The following is a 20143-nucleotide window of genomic DNA, read 5'->3' on the forward strand; positions in this document are numbered from 1 at the left end:
GGATTCTCATGGGTACGAGTTCTGACTTCGGAGACAAGAACCCATAGCTGTAGCTGGAGGGGAAGGCAGATATGACTGTGTTATATCCAGGGACAGCAAACACATTCTCCTAGCCCCGTCCTCCTTGCAGAGGCCTCTCCGATGGCCCTAGCTTGCTGGTGCCGCCAACCGACTCTCGAAGCCTGATGTTTGTGGGCTGCCTCCCAAGGCGCGGGTCCGAAAGTGGACTACATTTCCCGGCGTGCACCTCGGTAGGGCCCCTCCCCCTCCAGGGGCAGTACAGCAGCGGGGACCGTGTCCGGGCATTGATGGAGGCTCTAGGCAGTAACCATCCTTTACATAGCTTCTTCTTTTCGCTTTAAGAAGCGCGTCTGTCGCCATCAACCCCACCTTGGGCCGCAGCCCCTGCAGGGTCTTTGAGGACCGGCCTCCTCCCCCACCCCCGTTCTTCTTCCCTCCTTCAGGCGTTCGGCCACCTGTCCCAGGGAGGATCCGAGGCCAGGTTTATCTCCCGGGAGGATTCCTTGGCCCCTCGAAGTCCGCGCTGCTGCCAGTGGCTGGCAGCGGGGTTCTGGGGACTGGGACTGACCGCGAAGCCGCGCAGTGGGAGACTACAACTCCCAAGCGGCACCGCGGCGGCAGTGACACGTCACTCAGGCACTGCCAGCTGCCGGGGGAAGCAGCGCAGGCGGGGCCGGGGGCAGGGGCTGGGGCTGACCGGGAGGCTGATGCAGAGGATGGGGGCCGTCTGGCCGGCCCGTGCTTGAGGAAGCCGAGGGGTGCGCCACCCCATACTGGGGTGGGCGCCCCCCTAACCCGCCACCCCCGCCCCGCCCGGTGGTCGTGGCCCGGGATGCGGAGTCGGGGGCCGCCGGTGGACCTGCGCGGGGTGAGAGGCGCGGGGAAGGGGGCTGCCAGCTGCCCTCGCCCTCATCCCCCACCGGCGGGCCCCGGCAGGAATTCGGGAACCGGGCGGTCAGGCCTTCTTGGCGCCCTGACGTTTGAGAGGGACCAGTGAACCTGCTTCCCTACCCCCACCCCGCCCTGCCTAGATAGCTGAATCGGAGCAGACGACCCTGCCCTTTCAAAGCTGCTGCTTCCTGCTCCTGAGGAGTGCCCCCAGCCATGGCCCCCAGGAGCCCCCTAGAACCCATAGGGACTGCCCCTCATCCTGGCCACCAGGGCCCATGCTGTGCAGCCGGCGGGCAGCCTGTCTGAAGCAGTCTCCCGCAGCCCCCGGCCCCTCCCCCATGGAGGAGGAGGAGGGGGAGGGCGCGGCGGCCAAGGAATGGGGCACGACCCCAGCGGGGCCCGTCTGGACCGCAGTGTTCGACTACGAGGCGGCGGGCGACGAGGAGCTGACCCTGCGGAGGGGCGACCGCGTCCAGGTGCTTTCCCAAGACTGTGCGGTATCGGGCGACGAGGGCTGGTGGACCGGGCAGCTCCCCAGCGGCCGTGTGGGCGTCTTCCCCAGCAACTACGTGGCCCCCGCCGCGCCCGCTGCACCCGCCAGCCTCCAGCTGCCCCAGGAGATCCCCTTCCACGAGCTGCAGCTAGAAGAGATCATCGGTGTAGGGGGCTTTGGCAAAGTCTACCGGGCCCTGTGGCGTGGTGAGGAGGTGGCCGTCAAGGCCGCCCGGCTGGACCCTGAGCGGGACCCAGCAGTGACAGCAGAGCAGGTGCGCCAAGAGGCCCGGCTTTTCGGAGCCCTTCAGCACCCCAACATCATTGCCCTCAGGGGCGCCTGCCTCAGCCCCCCACACCTCTGCCTGGTGATGGAGTATGCCAGGGGGGGTGCGCTGAGCAGGGTGCTGGCGGGTCGCCGGGTGCCCCCTCATGTGCTGGTCAACTGGGCTGTGCAGGTGGCCCGGGGCATGAACTACCTACACAATGATGCCCCTGTGCCCATCATCCACCGGGACCTCAAGTCCATCAACAGTAAGTGGTGTCCTCCCCCAAAACTTGCGTTCACAAAACCTTAGCAGACCAGGCCTAGGTGGTGGGAAATGGGGACACCAGAAAACACTGCATGGGACAAGAAGGGGCATCATTATACCTTCAGGGTCCTGTGAGGCAAGTCTGCCCCATTAAGGGAGAAAAGGGTGGCTCAGAAAGTTTGAAGAGACTACCTCTCTCCCAGGCTACAGTCACAGTAGCTCAATAAATATGTATCTATGAACACTGTGACAGGCCCTGCATTCCCCGTGTGAACAGGGCAGATGCAGTGGCTCATGGCACTCCCTGTCCAACCAGGATGCCAGAGTCCACCAGGCAGAGATGGAGAACCTGGCTTAGAGCGAGTTCCTCAACCTTGGCACTGCTGACCTTCACGGTGGGGTGGTCACAGGGTCTGTCTTGTGTGTTGTAGGTTGTCTAGCATCATCCTTGGTCTCTGCCCACCAGACCACTAGCATTCCCCACCTCCAGCTATGATAATCAGAATGTCACCAGGCATTGCCAAATGTCCCCTGAGGGGGGAAATTGCCCCCAGTGGAGCATCACTTCCTGGAGTCCTCCTACACCTCTGCCTCCAGCTGGCTGAGGCAAACTGGGAAAGATGAGGAAGGAGGAAAAGGGATGTGCCTTGTGTAAAAGTTTCCAGGCTGCTGGGCCTGTCACGGCTCTCAAAAGTTGATTGGTTATTGAACAAGGACTGGGGCCCGGTAAAAGAGAAGGTTCCCCTTCTCCCACACACATGTAGATCGAGGAGCTTCTAATGATGTCAGTAAATATTCATTGAGCACCTATTGAGTAGGAGCCAAACAGGAACCAAGATGGCCGTGATTTCTGCCTTAATGATTCCTACCAGCTAGAGTTTTCATTCATTCCTGGATGGTTCGAGAGCACCTGTTGTATGCCAGACCCTGTCCTGGTACTTAAGGATACAACAGGGGGAAAATCATACCTTCCTGGTTCTCCTATCCTTCCTCTGCCCCCTCTCACTTATTTTCACTTCTGCGCTTATTTGTTCATTTCTTTATTTGGTACTTACTGGGCCAGATCATGTGCTAAGCTAGAGGGATCCATGGTGAGTAACACCAGCATGTTCCCTGCCCTCACATGAACTGTGAAGGGGTCTCCTCAGCCCTCACATATCATCTATTTCTGATTCCTGTCAATTCTACATCTTGAAATTTGTTTGAATCCATCCCACTATTTGTATAAGTTTGTTGCTATGCCCCTACCACCACCTAGAACAGAGGGGTGAGGCTTCCTTACCTCCCAGGCCTGGCGTTAATACACTCAGCAGAGAGCTGCCAGGTGTCTGAGGTGTGTCAAGCCCTGAACCAGGGCTGGGGAAGGAAGCAAGACTGACACAGTTGGTTCCTGCCTTCACAGATGCTCATGCTCTACCTCTTAAACGCTTGGTAAATGGAGGCAGGCCTACCTGCATGCTCCTCTTGAAGACTGGGACACCTTCTCAGCTCCTGCTCACCTCTGCTAATTCACAGCCTGCAGTTGGGGTATAAGGACACTGCTCCCACGCCCCCAAGTTTTTGTGTAGCCAGTGCCACCTGGACAAAGGGGTGGTGGGACTCTTTAGGCCAGAGCTTCCTGCTCAAGCAATGGGACTACTCCATGCTGAGACAGGACACAGGGCCTCGACAGCACAGCTTCTCCCCGTCGCCCTTCCCTAAGGAGCTCCTCATCTGATGTCATGCATTCGCCAGTTCTTTCCACCCATATTTCTTAAGCAGAATTAAGTATACTGGGCACCGTCCAAGGCTCTGGGGTTACAGAAGTGAACAAGGCAAGGGTCCTCCTTCATGGAAGTGACAGTCTCGTGAACAGAAGTAGGTGACTGATATTTAGATAGATAAAAGTTGCAGAGAGTATCAGGCTCTGAAGGAAGTAAAGCAAATTAAGGATGGGGCAGAGAGAGCTCTTTAGATTAGATGGTCAGGGAAGGCAACATTTGAACAGAGAGCTGAACAAAGAGGAGCCAGCCTTGCAGAGATGTGGGTAGGGCAAAGGACGTGAGGAGGGAATAAGTGTTAGACAGCAAGGAGACCCGAGGGGTTGCAACTGTAGAAGTGAGGCAGAGGCAGAAGGAGATGAGGTAGGAAAAGTAGGCAGGGGCTAGATCCCATTGAACTTGGGGGTTATGATAAGGACTTTGGGCATTTTATTTGGTGTAGTGGAGGTCAGTGGAAGATTTTAAACAGGGGATGACATGATCAGATATATGTTTTAAAGTAGACTGATTTAGGCCCAGTCTGGAAAATGCCAAAATAAAGTGTATGACCGTAGGGTTGTTCCCTCTGTCATGGGGTCACTCCACAAAGAGGATAGGTGGGGACCCAGGAAGGGAATACTTCTGGGAGTTGGAGTTATAGGCTATAGAGTCACAGGAGGCTGCCAGGAGGAGGTGGCATTTGAGATAGGCTTTGAAGAATGGATAAGATTACCAACTGTGAGACCACGGGAAATGTACTGATCTCTTTAACCCCCAGTTTCTTCATATGCCAAATGGACATGATGCTAACATTACCTCATTGTTGTTGTAACTGGAGAAGTAGCCAGTGAGGGTCAAAGATAAAGGTGGAGAAATAAGGAACAATTATGGCAACATCACACACTAAGAGTAATAGCTCAACTAATGCTTTTAAAGGACCTACTGTTGCTTCAGGCAATAAATCTTTACCTACAACCCTGGAAGATAAATAACAGAGGAGAATTTTTAGTGGTAAGAAAAATAAAGTAAGTCATACAAGGTTATACAGCTAATAAGAGGCAGAATTCAAACCATACTTAATTAAGTTAAATCAATTCAAGATCACACTTTCAAGCTGTGTGATCTTGGCCAAGCGACCTCATCTCTCTGAGCCTCAGTTTGCTAGTCAGCAAAATGGATTGCTTGCTAGTTAACTCATGTAAATGAATATAGTGAAATAATTAGTGTAATTCATGGGTTGCTTAGCACTGTGCCCGCCACATAACAGCCTCCTGATAAACACCAGCCAAGATTATTATTGTTGTTAATATTGACCGTAGGCAACAAGTAAGTTGGAACCATTCAACATGCTTGGGGGATATATCTGTCAGCTTCTGTCACAAAACTATTGTAGAACAAACTACCCCAAAACTCGGTGTCTTCAAACTCTGTGTTATTTATTACTGCTCATACATTTGCAGGCCAGCTGGAAAGTAAATGATTCAGGCTGGGCCCAGCTGGAGAGGCTTTGCTCTGAGTATCTCTCATCTTCCCTGGACCAGCAAAGCATGTTCTGGTGATGGCAGAAGTGCAAGAGGACAAGCCAGCACATGAGGCCTCTCAAAGCCTAGGCTTGGCACTCTCGTTTTTGCCTCACTCTACTGGCTAGAGCAAGTCATATGGCCAAACCAGAGGGGAGGATGGAGAAATGCACTCTGCCTGTGTAGTAGAAAGACCTGCAATGTCAGATGGCAAAGAACATGACACAGAAAGGAGCAGAACTGGGCGACAAGTGCAGTATGCTACAGGGGATGACAAATACATCTGTTCTGCTCATTCTTTGTAGTTTCCACTTCTGGGGAGGTGGGGAATTCAAGGCCTAGACTAAGGAGAACCAAGGCCTTGGCCATCGACCTTTCACTGAGCTTCCCAGGGTTCGGGTTAGAGTCAGGAGGGCAGAGGACCTCAGGGAAGCCCGGGGCAGGGATTAGACTGGCCACTGGAGGTAGGAGGGAGAAAACAGGAGATTTCAGCTAAGGCATGGCCAGGACATACAGGTACAGCCTGCCAGGTCTATGGTGACCACCTTTCTTTCTACCCCACAGTCCTAATTCTGGAGGCCATCGAGAACCACAACCTTGCAGACACGGTGCTCAAGATCACAGACTTCGGCCTCGCCCGCGAGTGGCACAAGACCACCAAAATGAGCGCCGCGGGGACTTATGCCTGGATGGCCCCAGAGGTTATCCGTCTCTCCCTCTTCTCCAAAAGCAGTGACGTCTGGAGGTGCTGATGGTGGGGCTGGGAGGCCTCCTGGAAATGGAGGAGTGAGGAGGGTGGAGGGGCAGAGCAGGAGGGACAGTCCCCACCTGAAGCAAGGATCTCGGCCAAGCAAAGGGGCCAGCCGGCTAGGTCAGACCATCAGACAGGTACTGAAGCAGGTCTCTGCTCTGCTAGCAAAAGTGACAGCTGAGGATGACTTGGATTGTAGGGAAAAAAACAAAATAAAACACCCAAAGATGTAGGGATAGGATGCTGTCAGTACTGAAGGCCCTTCAGACACCAGCCAGTACCCAGCCCCCACTTGTCAAACAGCGAGATGAGGCCTTTGGAGACAACTGTTAATTCATTAATTCATTAATTCATTCACCCACCCATCCATCTATCCATCCGAATGTGCTGGATGTTAGGGATACAACAGGAAATAAAAATATACACATATCCTGCTTGCAGGGATAGTAAATAAATAAGTACACAAGAAACAGATCAAAGCTGTTTTTAAGTTAAGAAAATTGTAAAGTAAGTTTAGAAGACAAGTTAATTCACCAGAAAAAGTATGAGGTGGCATTACAAGCCAGGAGATTGATGGGAAAGTGCTCCGAGGGCTGAGGGTGTCTTGCAGAAGGCTTTTCTGAGAAGTGATACTTAAGCTGCTTTCTGGATGATGAGACAGAGTCAGCTATGCAGATTTTGGGGGAAGAAGCTTCCCAGGCAGAGGGAACAGCTTGTACAAAGGGGGGACTGAGGTGAGAACAGGAGTGGTATGTTCTAGAAACAGCTACAAGGGTCTGAGTGGTCGGCTGGAGCAGACAAGGAGGAACGTGAAGGGAAATGATGTGGGAGAGAGCTGTGCCTCTCAGATGAGGCACTGGACTTCGGTTTTATCCTAAGCACAGTGGAAAGCCGTTAGAGGCCTTTATGAACGGCGTGATCTAGTCCAGCCCTGGAAAGTCTCCCTCCAGCTACAGGGCAGAAAATGGGTTGTAGTGGGAGGAGTGGGGGCAGGAGGTCAATGAGGAGGCTTTTGCCATTACCAGCGACTTTATGGTGGCAGCAAAACTCTTCAACCCAGCACCTTCTACTGGGAGAGGGCCCAGCCTAGGTCAGTCCCCAGCTGATGCTCCAGGCGGACCAGGCAGCAGAGTCATGGCTTTGGGGCAGACAGACCAGACAGGACATCTCAGCCAGAGCAGCACAGCCCTTTGGGGGGAGTCCTGACCGGCGTCACATCAGGCATGCCCTTGTGGTCCCAGACATTTAGCAGAGCCCTGTTTTAGTGGCAAGGAACAGAAACCCCCAAATAAAAACCAGGCTGAACTGTTTGCTGTCATGTAAAGTCAGGACTGATATGGTGCCCCTGGTGGTAGAGGTTCAAGGCCTTATGTCATGGTTCCTTAACGGGGTGTCAATGACTTTGGGCAGGATAATTCTTGTTTGTGTGATACTGTCCTGTACTTCTCAGGACAAAAGTATCCCTGGTTCCCAGCTGCCAAACATCAGTATCACTCTCCAGGGGTGCCACCTCTAATTACAAGCCACTCTTATTTTCTTCCACCTTCTATGGCCTCCATTCCCAGGTTCACTTCATGGTCTAAAATAGCTTCTTGCACTCCAGCTTTATGTCCACAAGGCAACCAGTAGGAAGGAGAAAGGATAGAAGGGGCACCCCTTCCCTTTAAGGACGCTTCTGGATGTATGTCGCACACTACACACCCTCCCACCTCCCGCTGCCAGAACCATTGTTGTGTGGGCATACTCAGCTGCACAGGAGGGTGGAATATGACTACAGTCAGCGTCTGCCCAGCGCAAAGTCACCAGGACTGTCACTGAGAACACAGGGAGGCTGTCAGCTGCACGAGGCAGGGATTGCCTCTGTCTGGTTCCAGTGCCTGGAACAGTGTCTAGCACAACATGGGTATTTAATAGGTGTATGTTGAATGAATGCAGGTGTGGCTATAGGGAGCATGGGGAGCTACTACATGTTAGGCACTGCACGAAACAGCGGTCAAGATCCAGACGGAGTGCAGTTTACGGGAGAAGAGGGACGCACAGGTGGCTCTGCTGTTATACAGCCATTAAGAGCATTGACCGTAGGCAAGTGGCTTGACCTCTCTGTGCCTATATCTGCTCATCAGATAAAATGGGAAGACCTTCAGACTTCCAGGGCTGTTGTGAGGATCACTGAGAGTGGCTAGCACAGTGCTAGCCAGAAGAAAGTGCTTTATAAGTGTTAGATAGCGTTAACTTGTTTTTAGAGGTAAGTGCCAAAGGTTTGATGGGAACATAGAAGAGAGACCTTTAACCCAGATTTGGAGGTTGTAGAATCAAGGAAGACTTCCTGACAGAAGGAGCACCTGAGTTGAGACTTAAGGGACAGTTACAGAAGAGAAAAAGTGTTCTCCACAAAGGGAACAGCATGTGCAAAGGCCAGATGTTAAGAAGAACAGGGCTTGTCCAACTCTTCAGTGTGGTTGCAAGATGAAGCCAAGGTTGGTATGGGGGCTAAGAGTGTGTAAAGGTGAGGCAGGGTCATGAAAGGTCAGGGCTAAGAAGGGTGGATTTGCCAGTGGACAAAGGAGACTCACTGAAGGTTTTCAGGCAGGGGCAAGGGGAGAGAGAGCAAAGGCAAGACATCAGAGAGTAGCCCCACCACATTTATTATTTGAGATCAAGCCAATGGAGTTAAAATTAGCTTCTGTTGGCCTCATTGGCTAGGCTGGATGTTGGGGTGAGGAAGCCCACCAGGGGACCGGAGGCAGGGCTGGTGTATAGGTGAGGATTGGGGTGGACTGCAGCATCACCCCTCCCTCTCCCCCACCTGCAGCTTCGGGGTGCTGCTCTGGGAGCTGCTGACGGGTGAGGTCCCCTACCGTGAAATCGACGCCTTGGCTGTGGCATATGGCGTGGCTATGAACAAGCTGACGCTCCCCATCCCCTCCACGTGCCCCGAGCCCTTTGCCCGCCTACTAGAGGGTGAGCCAGGGCCCTGTGGAGAGGGTAGGCTCAGCTTGGGTGGTAGGGGCCTTTGGGCCCAGACCTCACCCCTTCACACCCATCCATGCCAGTGGGCCCAGAAATGAGGGAGAAGGGACTGAACCCATCAGCGCATGAATAATCTCCCCCACAGTTGGCTCCGTGGCCCCCAGACCCTTACTCTGGCCAGGCCCGCAGCTCTTGAGGTCAACCTGTTAGGATCCCTCCCTGATCCTTGATTCTACCATCAGTCAGGGAGCAGGTCCCTGGGTTTCTGTCCCAGAGCTTCACTGAGTGAAATATCGCCAGGAATTTGGGCTTGAATTCCTTCCCCTCAGCTCCATGGAAGCTGTTTGTCCACAGCCCCTTGAAGTCCTGGCTTTCACTGAGCAGGCTGACCATGGCCGCTGACATTTCCGCTCCCACCCCAGAATGCTGGGACCCAGACCCCCACAGGAGGCCAGATTTCGGCAGCATCTTGAAGCAGCTTGAAGTCATAGAACAGTCAGCCCTATTCCAGATGCCGCTGGAGTCCTTCCACTCCCTGCAGGAAGACTGGAGGCTGGAGATTCAGCACATGTTTGATGACCTCCGGACCAAAGAGAAGGTGAAGGCAAGGGGCAAGGTGGGCGGCATGGAGTGAGACCCCTGAGCTCTGACACCTTGGGTGAGACAGCGTCCCTTCCCCTGAGCCAGGCCATGGGAACTTCTTTTGCGTCCTAAGTCAAGGCAGCCTTGCTGTTGGTAGATTAATAAGAAAGAAGCACCCTGCACTGAAATACTTACAAGTGATACTGCATGAGAGGGAGAGAGGCGGGAAGGAAGGGGATACAGGAAAAAGGATTTGCAAAGTATAGGCCACTGTTGAATGATGGGTACATGGGGACACACTATTCCCTCTCTGCTTTTGTGGATATTTGAAGTTTTCCAAATTGAAGAGTTAAAAAAAGTCAGAAGTCATTCTTCAGGCTAACACAGTCCCCTGTCCTGGCACCTGGCTTGGCTCGTGAATTGTGAGTTGGAATGTGCCCCCAATTTGCTTCACAGCAAGACACTCTTGGGCAGGGCCCTGGTCAGACTGGGCAGCCCTGGGTCCGTTCCAGAGGCAGAGTAGCTAAGCCCCTCCCCACAAGCCATCTGTCTCCTCTCCAGGAGCTGCGGAGCCGCGAGGAGGAGCTGCTAAGGGCAGCTCAGGAGCAGCGCTTCCAGGAGGAGCAGCTGCGGCGGCGGGAGCAGGAGCTGGCTGAGCGAGAGATGGACATCGTGGAGCGGGAGCTGCACCTGCTAATGTGCCAGCTGAGCCAGGAGAAGCCCTGTGTCCGCAAACGCAGGGGCAACTTCAAGCGCAGCCGCCTGCTCAAGCTGCGGGAAGGCAGCAGCCACATCAGTCTGCCCTCTGGTACCTCCTCCATCCCTTGGGCATCCCTTAGCAGGCTACTGGGAGCATCCCTAACCCAGGGTTTATAGCTTTTAAAAAAAAAACAAAAACTTTTATTGCATAGTATATCACACACACAGACAACCACCAAAAAACTACAGCTTAATGAGTTAGCATCATGCCCCTTTCTTGAAAGCAGAGAACATGTGGCCGCCCAGATGCCCTTCACATGCCTAGCAACCCCCTGAGAGTAACCCCTGTTACTTCAGTGCCCTGAAAGTCAACACTTTCCTTACTTTATAGTCTTGTGTCCCAACTATTTGCTTAACACCTTTTAACCCACCTTTTCCCCTCCCTGCCAGTACTTCGTTGACAATACATTATTCATCCCGTAGCGTTTCCCATGGTCTAGATTTTGCTGCTGGCATTGCCCTGGTCCCCCTGTCCCCTGAATTTTCTATAAATTGGTATTAGGTTAAACCATGTAAAACTGCTGATGCTCAGCCATTTCTGACATACAGAAACCGAAGTTTCACATGGGTCTCAAGGCTTAGTCAGTTTCAGGTTCAGGTTTGATGTGTGTTTTCAAAGACTGCTTTCTAGTAGCTTATAATGCTGATTGTCTGCCTGTGTGCTGTTCCAGCTCCAGGGCAGCACCTCCAACAGCACCAACTGATGGAAAGATAGCCCAAGCCACATGTGCAATTTTAAATTTTCTAATAGCCACATTAAGAAAGGGAAAGAGAAACAAGTGAAATCTTAATAATACACTTTATTTAGCCCAATATAGCCAAAATGTTATGGTTTCACATGTAATAAATACAAGAAAAACTTGTTATTGAGATATTATACCTTCTTTTTTCCACACTAAGTCGCTGAAATCTAGTATGTATTTTATATTCACAGCACATTTCAATCCAGGGACTAAATTTTCATCAAAAATACTTGACCTGTATTTAAATTTCATAAAATTTACAGTTGAAAAGGTAGACTCACACACCCAAGTTGTTCCAAACATGCTTAACTGTTTCTAATGACTGAATTTGCAAACTTACTTTTAAAAAGTAAATTTTAATTAATTACAGTTAAATAAATAAAGGTAAAATTCTCCAGTTCCTCGATTGCATAAGCCACATTTCACATGTTCAGTTGCCACATGTGGCTGACGGCCACCACAGTGGATACTCAGGCCTAAATCCTTAGTCAGTGAGGGCAGCAGCTTTCAAACCTGAGTGTGTATCAGAGGTACCTGGAGGGCTTGTTCCACCACAACTAGATCGCTGTACTCACTCCCAAAGCCGCTCACTCGGGGGCCCAGGAACATGCATTTCCAGGATGGTTCCACTTGTTGATGCTGCTAGTCTGGGAACCACACTTGGAGAACCACTGCATTGAGGAATGCAAAGTGGCAGCATGCCTTCTGTACTTCTGGAGGGAACTGCCCTTCTGTAGAGGGAACCCCTCTCGTGACCCACGCAACCACTTGCTGAGGGAAGTCTCTCTGTTTTGCAGGCTTTGAGCATAAGATCACAGTCCAGGCCTCTCCAACCCTGGACAAGCGGAAAGGATCTGATGGGGCCAGCCCCCCTGCAAGCCCCAGCATCATCCCCCGGCTGAGGGCCATCCGCTGTGAGTATCTCCCTAGGCCCTGACCAGTCCATCCGTCAGCAAACTTCTCTGAGCGCATACCTTGCACCAAACCAGAGGACTAGCAGGGAACAAGACAGGCGGGTCCCCCGCCCCCTCATTCTCATTAGGGGAAAAACAACGAATACATCAGTAAGCAGGCAGGATAATTTCTTGGAGGGATAAGCACCATAAAGGAAATCAGAGGGAACTAAAAGAGAAAAGTTGCTGTTTTCCATCAGGAAGGCCTGTTTGAGGAGCTGGGGTTTGAGCAGGGGCTGACGTGGTAAGGAGCAAGAGAGACGTGCAGAGACGTGCAGAAAGAGCATCCCTGGCAGAGGGAACAGCAAAGGCAAAGGCCTGGAGGCGGGAACAAGCATGGGCATGTGTGTCAGCCCAAAAGGCCAACTGGGCGGAAGTAGAACGAATGGGACACAGAGCAGCAGGTTTGCAGCCAGGGGTCCAACAGGGATCAGATCACACTGGGCCTTGAGAGCCAGGATAAGGAACCTGGATTTTATTTTAAAGGTGACAGGGGAGCCCTGGAGGGCTGTGAGCAAGGCAGTGATGTGATAGAGCATACCTTTTCCCTCTGCCTGCTATGGGGAACATGGACAGTAGGGGAGCCGGAGTAAGGGCATGAGACGAGAGGTGATGGGGCTGGGCTGGGGTAGCGCCTGGGAGCGAGCAGTGGCTGCAGTGGGGGCTGCCTGGCAGAGGGGCAGCCGTTGGGGTTTGCTGACAAGTTGAAGGATACGGGGCTGACTCCTGAGTCTGTTCTGCCCCATCATTTACCCCCAGCCATGCACCACACACTGCCCCCCTGCACACCTCTGATTGGGCACCAGCTTTGTACCAGGAGATTCTTGTGGGGACACAAAGATAAATGACGGCCATGCAGTGGAATGAGTACACTGGTATCAGTGCGTTCAACATGTGGTAGCAACAGGGAAGACAGGGCACCTGACTCTCCAGGGAACAAACTACTTCAGAGCTGGAGGCTGGAAGGGCAAGCAGCCAACCATGTCAGGAAAGGAACTGAAAAGGAGAATTCCAGGTGAAGGGAACAGCCCATGCAAAGGCATGGAGGTGTGAAAACACCCAGTTGGGAACCTGCAGCCATGTGTCCCAGCCATGGCACTTACGCCCTCTGCCTGCGCATCCTGACTCTGGCTGCCTCCCCTTCCCTCCCTCCCTCCACACCGGCCTCCTGGCCGTTCTGTGCACACTCTGTGCTGCCCAGTCTAGGGCCTTGGCATTTGCTGTTCCACTGCCTGAAATGCTGCCCTCCCTTGTGTCTTCCTGACTCGCTCTCTCACCGCCTCATCTTTGCTCAGATTTCTCCTTTTTCCACATGAAGCCTTCCCCGGCCACCAGGCCCCTTCCCTGCTTCATATTTCCCACAGCACTTATCCCTTCTAACACTGCACAGATGACTTACTCAGTGGGAGTCTTGTTGATCATCTGTCTTCACCCACTGAAATGTCAACCCCAAGGGCAGGGAGTTGTGTCTGCTTTGTCCACTGCTGTCTTCTCAGCACCTGCCACAGGGCTTGGCACAGAACAGGAGCTCAGTAAACAGTTGGGGATGAATGGATGGTTAAAGTGTTAGGCTGTGCGGAGTGATGGAAATAGAGCTGAGGGTGTCAGCTGGGAACAACATATGAAGAGCTCAAGTGCCAGGCTGAGGAGCTGGGCCAGGTTCCTAACAGTAGTGGGGAGTTCTGGGAGGATTTAGAGCACAGAAGGGTCATGATTCAAGTTTGGGCTTCCAGGTGGAGGATGAATCCGAGGTGGGGAGAGTGAAGCTGGGAACCCAGCAGGGACAGACTTTCTAAGACACAGTAATCAAGTGGCTTCTCTCGGCCCAGTGACTCCTGTGGATGGTGGTGGTGGCAGCAGCAGTGGCAGCAGCAGTGGTGGCAGTGGGACGTGGGGCCGCAGCGGACCCCCAAAGAAGGAAGAACTGGTTGGGGGCAAGAAGAAAGGCCGGACATGGGGGCCCAGCTCCACTCTGCAGAAGGAACGGGCTGGAGGAGAGGAGAGGTACTGGGTCTTGGAGCCTGCGCTGTGCCCCACCCCCACGCCCATGGCCACCAGAAGGCCCAGGACCACTCCCCCATCTCTGGTTCCCCCTGCAGGCTGAAGGCCCTGGGGGAAGGAAACAAACAGTGGTCATCAAGTGCCCCCAACCTGGGCAAGTCCCCCAAACACACCCCCATTGCCCCAGGCTTCGCCAGCCTCAATGAGATGGGTAAGAGGATAAGGGTGCCTTCAAGAGGGAGGGGGGAGACATTCCCCAGCTGAAGGGGAACCTAAACCAAGATAAAGAGGTTACCGTTCCCCAGGGTTGTAGGGAGGGAGTCAGATCTCACTGGGCCAGAGGGTGGAAAGCATTCCCAGAAAGGGGACTGTGGGCATCACTCCCAGGGGCAGGGGCTTTAGGGGAGAGCCATGCTTAGTGGGCTTGGTGGTCTTGCTGTTGGAGGGGTCATTGGGGGCAGCCCCTTGCCTCCAAGTACCCAGGGACCACCCGAAGTCGAGTGCCGGCCCTCTCCGGTTGCAGAGGAGTTCGCGGAGGCAGATGGAGGCAGCAGCGGGGCCCCCTCCCCCCACAGCACCCCGGCCTGCCTCGGGGCGCCGCTGCCCACCGAGCCCTCCCCGGGGGTGCCAGTGCCCTCCGCCCGGCATGGGCTCAGTGCTCGGCGGCGCTGCGAATTCGCGCTGCTGGGCTGCGCCACGCTGCTCAGCGCCGTGGGCCTGGGCGCCGATGTGGCCGAGGCGCGCGCATCGGATGGTGAGGAGCAGCGGCGCTGGCTCGACGGCCTCTTCTTCCCCCGCGCCGGCCGCTTCCCACGGGGCCTTAGCCCGCCTGCGCGCTCCCCGGGCCGCCGCGACGACGCAGCCGTGGGCCCAGGCCTGGCGCCCTCGGCCACCCTGGTGTCGCTGTCTTCTGTGTCCGACTGCAACTCCACGCGTTCGCTGCTGCGCTCTGACAGCGACGAGGCTACGCCGGCCGTGCCCTCCCCGCCGCCCTCCCCGCCCGCGCCTTTGCCCAGCACAAACCCCTTGGTGGACCTGGAGCTGGAGAGCTTCAAAAAAGACCCCCGCCAGTCACTGACGCCCACCCACGTCACGGCCACTCGCGCTGTGAGCCACGGGCACCGACGGACGCCATCAGATGGGGCGCTAGGGCAGCGGGGGGCGCCGGAGCCCCTGGTCCCCGGCCCTGGTGAGTGAAGCACTGTGCCCAGGTGCACAGAAAACGTCCCCTCCCTGCCCCTGCGGAGGTCCAGTGTCCCAGCCTGGCAGCCATCTCCTGCTTAGCATGGGAAGGCATTGTGGGGTCCCAGGGGATTGAAACACAGGATGAAGCAGAGGTGGGCAACCCTAACGCCCGTAGGGCCAGGAAGGTGACAGGGGCAACGATAATAACTATAGCTAATACTCATGTGCTAGGCCCTGTTCTCTGTGCCTTTTTCAGCCAGACAAAGGTGATGGGAACACAGAGGAGTAAGTACCTCCTATCAGGCACTAAACTACTGTTTCACGATTATTATTATTATATTTACTTTTCACCTATGTGGAGAGGTACTGTTATTCCCACTTAGAGATGCTGTCATGCCTGAGGTGTCTCCATAGCTCTGAGCTCTGTGTTTCTGACCCTAGGAGGGATGAGGGCTTTTTCTCCAGCAGATTTCTGAGATAAGTCAGAAATTCTAATTTTCATCTCAACACTCCTGGCTTTTCAATACCACCCTCTTCTCCACCCCATTCACCTCTTGATCCTCTCTTACCAGGCCCTCGAGATCCCCTGGACTTCCCCTGCCTGCCTGACCCCCAGGCCCTGTTTCCTAACCGCCGCCGGCCCCCCGAGTTTCCTGGCCGCCCCACCACCCTGACCTTTGCCCCAAGACCCCGGCCGGCTGCCAGCCGCCCCCGCCTGGACCCCTGGAAACTGGTCTCCTTCAGCCGGACACTCAGCATCTTGCCTCCTAGCAGGCCGCATACTCCAGAGAGCCCCGGACCCCCCAGCATGCAGCCCACGCTGCTTGACATGGACATGGAGGGGCAGAGCCAGGACAGCACAGTGCCCCTGTGCGGGGCCCATGGCTCCCACTGAGGCCTGCCCACTGCCACCCGCCTGGGCAGCCATGAATGTAGCGCCTCAGGCCTCACCCCAGCCCACCAGGCCACAAGGCAGGGGAGGCCTTGGGTAGGATACTCACTCTATTTATTGGGGAAGGGGGAGGGGGAGACACTTAATTTATTCCTTTGTACCCTGGGGGTGGGGCTCTGTGCTTGCCCTGCGGCAGGGGGGAGGGTGGGCAGGGATACTCAGGGACAGGGCGACGTGTGGGGATTCAGCACAAAATGCAGCATTAAAGGTAACCCCTGCCCCCTACCATGCTTGGCTCTGTGTCTTTCCCTGGCCCAGGCCCTGATCCTGGCTCACCCCAGTGGGGTATCCCCCACCCTTGTTCCCTCTCTGGACCCCTCCTTGTTTCTGAGGCCCAGGGGGTGAAGGCCCAGCCTATGTCCCTTCCTAATTCCCACAAGGACATCACACAAAGAGGTTATGATTACCAGTGATAAGTGCTTTACCAGCAAACATGAGTCAGGCCAGTTACACAGTGAGGTGGGAGAGAGTGGGGGTAGGGACAGTCCCACCAGGTGGGCCTCAGCCAATGACATCCCGAGGCCGGGCCCCACTCTCTTCCCGCTGGAGGCTGCACCGGCTCATCTTCAGCTGAGTCAGCTGGATGTAGCGTAGGACATTGGTGTCTGCAGGGGAGGTGGAAAGGGCATTATTTGGGAGTCTCGGGACAGCAGGTGACATCTACAGCACCTTAGCTCGCACCTCACTGTCCCCAGCTCAAGCAGCTCCCTCTCTGGTATCACCAGGGGCATATCACACCGCCAGACTTCTGCATTTGCTCTGCCCGCTGCCAGGAATGCCTCTGCTCAGACTCCTGCCACACTTCTCACTGTCCAATGACATCTGCATGAAGCCTGTTCTCTCCAAATCACTTTCCTGGAAAATTTACCTTGCCTCCGCTCCCACAGCCCCACGTCATTCACTGGTTGTGCACCTTTTCATTGGCTCTTAATACAAAATTGTGTTTTGTATCTGTCTGCACACCCACGCACCCTGACTGTGATCTCCCAGAGGGCAAGGAACAAGACTCCAGGTCTGCCATCCCCTCCATCTCACCGCTCCCCAACAAATTTCCTAGTGTTTCCCACCCTGAGGTCTGCCTCCCAGCAAGTGGTCCACAAGTGGTGGCTGGGAGAACACGTGGGTGAATAGGTGAGCGTGGAAATGGGTTAGTGAGGGAAGGAGTGGATGACTGAGTGGGGAACGGACTGAATGGGAAACATCAGTGAGTCAATGAATAGATGGCAGGTGGAAGAATGGGTGAGTGGATGTGTAGGAGGATGTGGAGAGGTGGACCTGGGGCTAGAGGGCACAGCACTCCGGTGAAGTAGCTCTGCCCTGGCCCGCCTGCCTTTGTTTCCTCTGCTCCAGCCCCTCTCCCCGCTCTGCCCTGCCCCTCCCCTCACCTGTGGGCTCCCGGCTTCGGGCCTCCTGCAGGTAGCGCAAGGCGCGTGCATAGTCACCCAGGTGGTAAAAGGCAATGCCAGCGCGGTAGGTGGCCTTGAAGTTGCCCTGCTGCTTCTCCAGCACCTTGAGGCAGTACTCGCGCACCCGCTCATAGTTCACCAACTCCGACTGCAACAGGCAGGCTACGGGGGCACCAGGGCCGGTGCTCTCAGAGCCTGCCAGCAACCTCAGACTTCCTTGACCGTGAGGAGCATGGCGTTCAGGTCACGGGGAATCCCCTCCCTTTCCCACTGCCGAGCAGGGACTAAGGGCTTGTTCAGGCCACCAGGGACTGCCGGGCTTCTGGCCAATCAGAACAGAATCAATCTGCGCCTCCGCTAGAGGGCGCGAGGAACACAGACACAAGCTCTAGGGGGATTTCAATAGGGTGGGGGAAGGACTACTAAGGGCGATCTCGGGTGAGGGATGGGTCCTTAAATGGTTCATCCAGGGTAAGTCTTTCTTACCTGAGGTTCGTGGGTGGCAGCCCAAAGCCCATTTTCTGCATCCCAGCTCCTTCCATCCCTGCGGTCCTCTACACCCCCAACCTTGAGAAGTTCTGATGTCTCCCCCAACAGACCCCAGCCCTGGCCCCTGCAAGCCTCCAGCCCTCATCCCGCCCAAGGCTTCATGGTTGCCTGTCATTCCCCACCCCTGTCACTTATGCACCCCCTCCGCCCCCGATGGCCTCGTACCAGTGAGACAGTCATAACATTCCACCTCCGTGTTCTCCACCAGGCGCTGCTGCTCCTCACTGAGGCGGGCGGGCCCCGGGCTGTTGGCGGGCCCTGGGGCGGGGGCGGGCAGTCCTCCAGGGCGGGCTCCCTGTGCCGCCTTCAGCTGAAGCAGTGCCCGATGATACTTGCCGATGGCTTCCCGGAACTTCTTCTCTCGGTAACAGCGTTGGCCCTCAGCCTTGAACGCCACAGCGGCCCGCAGGCTGCTGTCGAGCGCTGCGCCCAGGCTCCCCGATGGCTCTGGGGTAGGAGCGGGCCGAGCTGACCCATGGCGGGGGCCCGGGCCCGGCGGGGAGAGGGCGGGAGGCGGGCGCGGCGGAGGCTCCGGGGCAGCGCTGAGCATCAGCACCGGGGACAGCGCACCGCGCTGCATTGTGGGAAACTCCTGCGGCCGATGCTGCAGCTACCGCATCGCCCCCCGCGGGGCCGGTCCCCACCCTTTCTCCGCCCCCGCACCTCCCGCAGCAGACTCCGGCTGCCCCCTATGGGTCTACAAAAACCCCTCAAGACTTCCCCACTCTCTCCTTCAAATCAGCCCCAGTCCTCGTTCTCCAGCCCACCTCTTCCTCCTCCCCGCTCACCTTACTCCTCCCACCCTCCCACCTGCTCTCTTCCCCCGTGCCCAAAGCTCCCAAAGCTTTCTAGAAGGAAAGGACAAGTGTATGAAAAAGCACAGGGATATTTCAACCTCGTGGAATGCTGATTTTCATCTCATTAGGCATTTGGCATGTTGGGTAAGGACACAGGCTATGGACTCAAGGTGCCCACATTCAATTGCCTGCTTTTTTCCCTCACCTAAATTACCTGGAACCCTGTATCCTCCTCAGTAAAATGGAAGGGACACTGATAGCAGCTTTGAAATTCACTTGTTTATCTATGCAACAAATATTCACTGTTATGTATTCTGTGCCCAGCTTTGGGCTGGGTGATGCTGGGACATAGCAGGGAGTGAGTGAGGCTTGGGCCCTACCCTCATGGAGCCCTTAGTCCAGTGAGGAGATAGACCAGTAGCCACTGACAGACGGCCCAGAGTGGGCTAGCCTGGGAAGCTCAGGCAAAGTGGTTAGATGGGGGAGGCACAGGCAGAGGGGTCAAGCCCCAGATAGAGGACACAATAGATGCCTTCCCTAGACTATACTGGTGAGTGAAGGGGATAACTGTGAACAAGAGATCTGCTTCTTGCCCTCACTGAGCTCACTGTCTGAGTAGGAAACCAGTGGGAATGCAGGTAAGTGAGAGCCCAGAGTGAGCAGCACAATCATGAGAGTATACAAAAAAGAACACATGTGAGAGGCTCTGGGGGGGAAAAAACTGAGGCTGAAGGAGGTGGTTGTCCTTCAATCCTCCTTAGCTACTTACTGAGCAGTGGAACCTTGGGCAAGCTCCTTGATCTGCCTCCACCTTGCCTTTCTTCTGTGTAACATGGGGATAACAAGTGAGCTTACTTCAGAGTAGTTGTAGGGACTGAACTACATTATGCAGACAAAGAACTTAGCACAAGGCCTGGTACATGCTGGACAATTAACAACCTGTGTTTCTTATCCTCAATGAAACTGAGATAGGTGTTAAGTGCCTAGCTCTGACTCAGCATCCATATATGATTGTTAAATGAGTGAGTGAACAAATTAATCACTTTGTAATTACCACTTCCCACCCCCACAAGACCCTAGCTTGGTTCTCAGCCCCAAGAACAAAGCTTGATATTTCTTCTGTCCCCTCCCCCTCCCATTGCATATCCTTCCCCAGGAAGTCCCATGGTAGGCCCCACATGACAGCCCCAACCCTGAACAGGGGCATCTTCTGTTCCAACAGCAATATCTGATTCTATCTCTTATTGTGCCTTGATAAGCGAGGCTCTCCCCGATCCCTGGTTCTCCAGCCTTGAACAT

General features: G+C 54.8%; 2 protein-coding genes across 6 annotated transcripts; one reads left to right on the forward strand and one right to left on the reverse strand.

Annotated features, from left to right (window-relative positions):
- Window positions 1-668: 668 nt before the first annotated feature.
- MAP3K10 (mitogen-activated protein kinase kinase kinase 10) lies at window positions 669-16320 on the forward strand. Of its 4 annotated transcripts, none has more exons than XM_090261297.1 (10): window positions 671-1938; window positions 5761-5941; window positions 8760-8908; window positions 9340-9515; window positions 10061-10307; window positions 11799-11915; window positions 13784-13958; window positions 14054-14166; window positions 14401-15144; window positions 15713-16320. In XM_090261297.1, exons 1-10 carry the CDS (start codon window positions 1188-1190, stop codon window positions 16033-16035), a joined length of 2976 nt encoding a protein of 991 aa, XP_090117423.1. In that variant the 5' UTR covers window positions 671-1187; the 3' UTR covers window positions 16036-16320. The 4 variants fall into 4 exon arrangements, with proteins under 4 accessions (XP_090117425.1, XP_090117426.1, XP_090117423.1 ...); XM_090261298.1 differs by having other exon boundaries at window positions 672-1938; window positions 14479-15144; XM_090261299.1 differs by lacking the exon at window positions 15713-16320 and having other exon boundaries at window positions 669-1938; window positions 14417-15104.
- A 175-nt stretch (window positions 16321-16495) lies between these two features.
- On the reverse strand, window positions 16496-18764 carry TTC9B (tetratricopeptide repeat domain 9B). 2 transcript variants are annotated; one of them, XM_090261301.1, is made up of 3 exons: window positions 18213-18764; window positions 17478-17693; window positions 16496-16697 (listed from the first exon to the last, which is right to left on the reverse strand). In XM_090261301.1, exons 1-3 carry the CDS (start codon window positions 18625-18627, stop codon window positions 16594-16596), a joined length of 735 nt encoding a protein of 244 aa, XP_090117427.1. In that variant the 5' UTR covers window positions 18628-18764; the 3' UTR covers window positions 16496-16593. The 2 variants fall into 2 exon arrangements, with proteins under 2 accessions (XP_090117427.1, XP_090117428.1); XM_090261302.1 differs by having other exon boundaries at window positions 17478-17660; window positions 18213-18757.
- Between the last annotated feature and the right edge of the window lie 1379 nt (window positions 18765-20143).

This window comes from Furipterus horrens, unplaced genomic scaffold, assembly GCF_987537825.1.
Source record: "Furipterus horrens unplaced genomic scaffold, mFurHor1.1.pri manual_scaffold_13, whole genome shotgun sequence".
Taxonomy (NCBI): domain Eukaryota; kingdom Metazoa; phylum Chordata; class Mammalia; order Chiroptera; family Furipteridae; genus Furipterus; species Furipterus horrens.

Excerpts from the sequence above, each read along its gene's own strand:
- MAP3K10 (XM_090261297.1), top strand. The coding sequence starts at position 1,188 with ATGCTGTGCAGCCGGCGGGCAGCCTGTCTGAAGCAGTCTCCCGCAGCC. Across the intron at positions 9,516-10,060 it reads ACCTCCGGACCAAAGAGAAG|GAGCTGCGGAGCCGCGAGGA; the intron begins GTGAAGGCAAGG and ends TCTCCTCTCCAG. Across the intron at positions 10,308-11,798 it reads CCACATCAGTCTGCCCTCTG|GCTTTGAGCATAAGATCACA; the intron begins GTACCTCCTCCA and ends TCTGTTTTGCAG.
- TTC9B (XM_090261301.1), bottom strand. The coding sequence starts at position 18,627 with ATGCAGCGCGGTGCGCTGTCCCCGGTGCTGATGCTCAGCGCTGCCCCG. Across the intron at positions 17,694-18,212 it reads ATGTTATGACTGTCTCACTG|GCTCTGAGAGCACCGGCCCT; the intron begins GTACGAGGCCAT and ends GGTTGCTGGCAG. Across the intron at positions 16,698-17,477 it reads CCGAAGCCGGGAGCCCACAG|ACACCAATGTCCTACGCTAC; the intron begins GTGAGGGGAGGG and ends CCTCCCCTGCAG.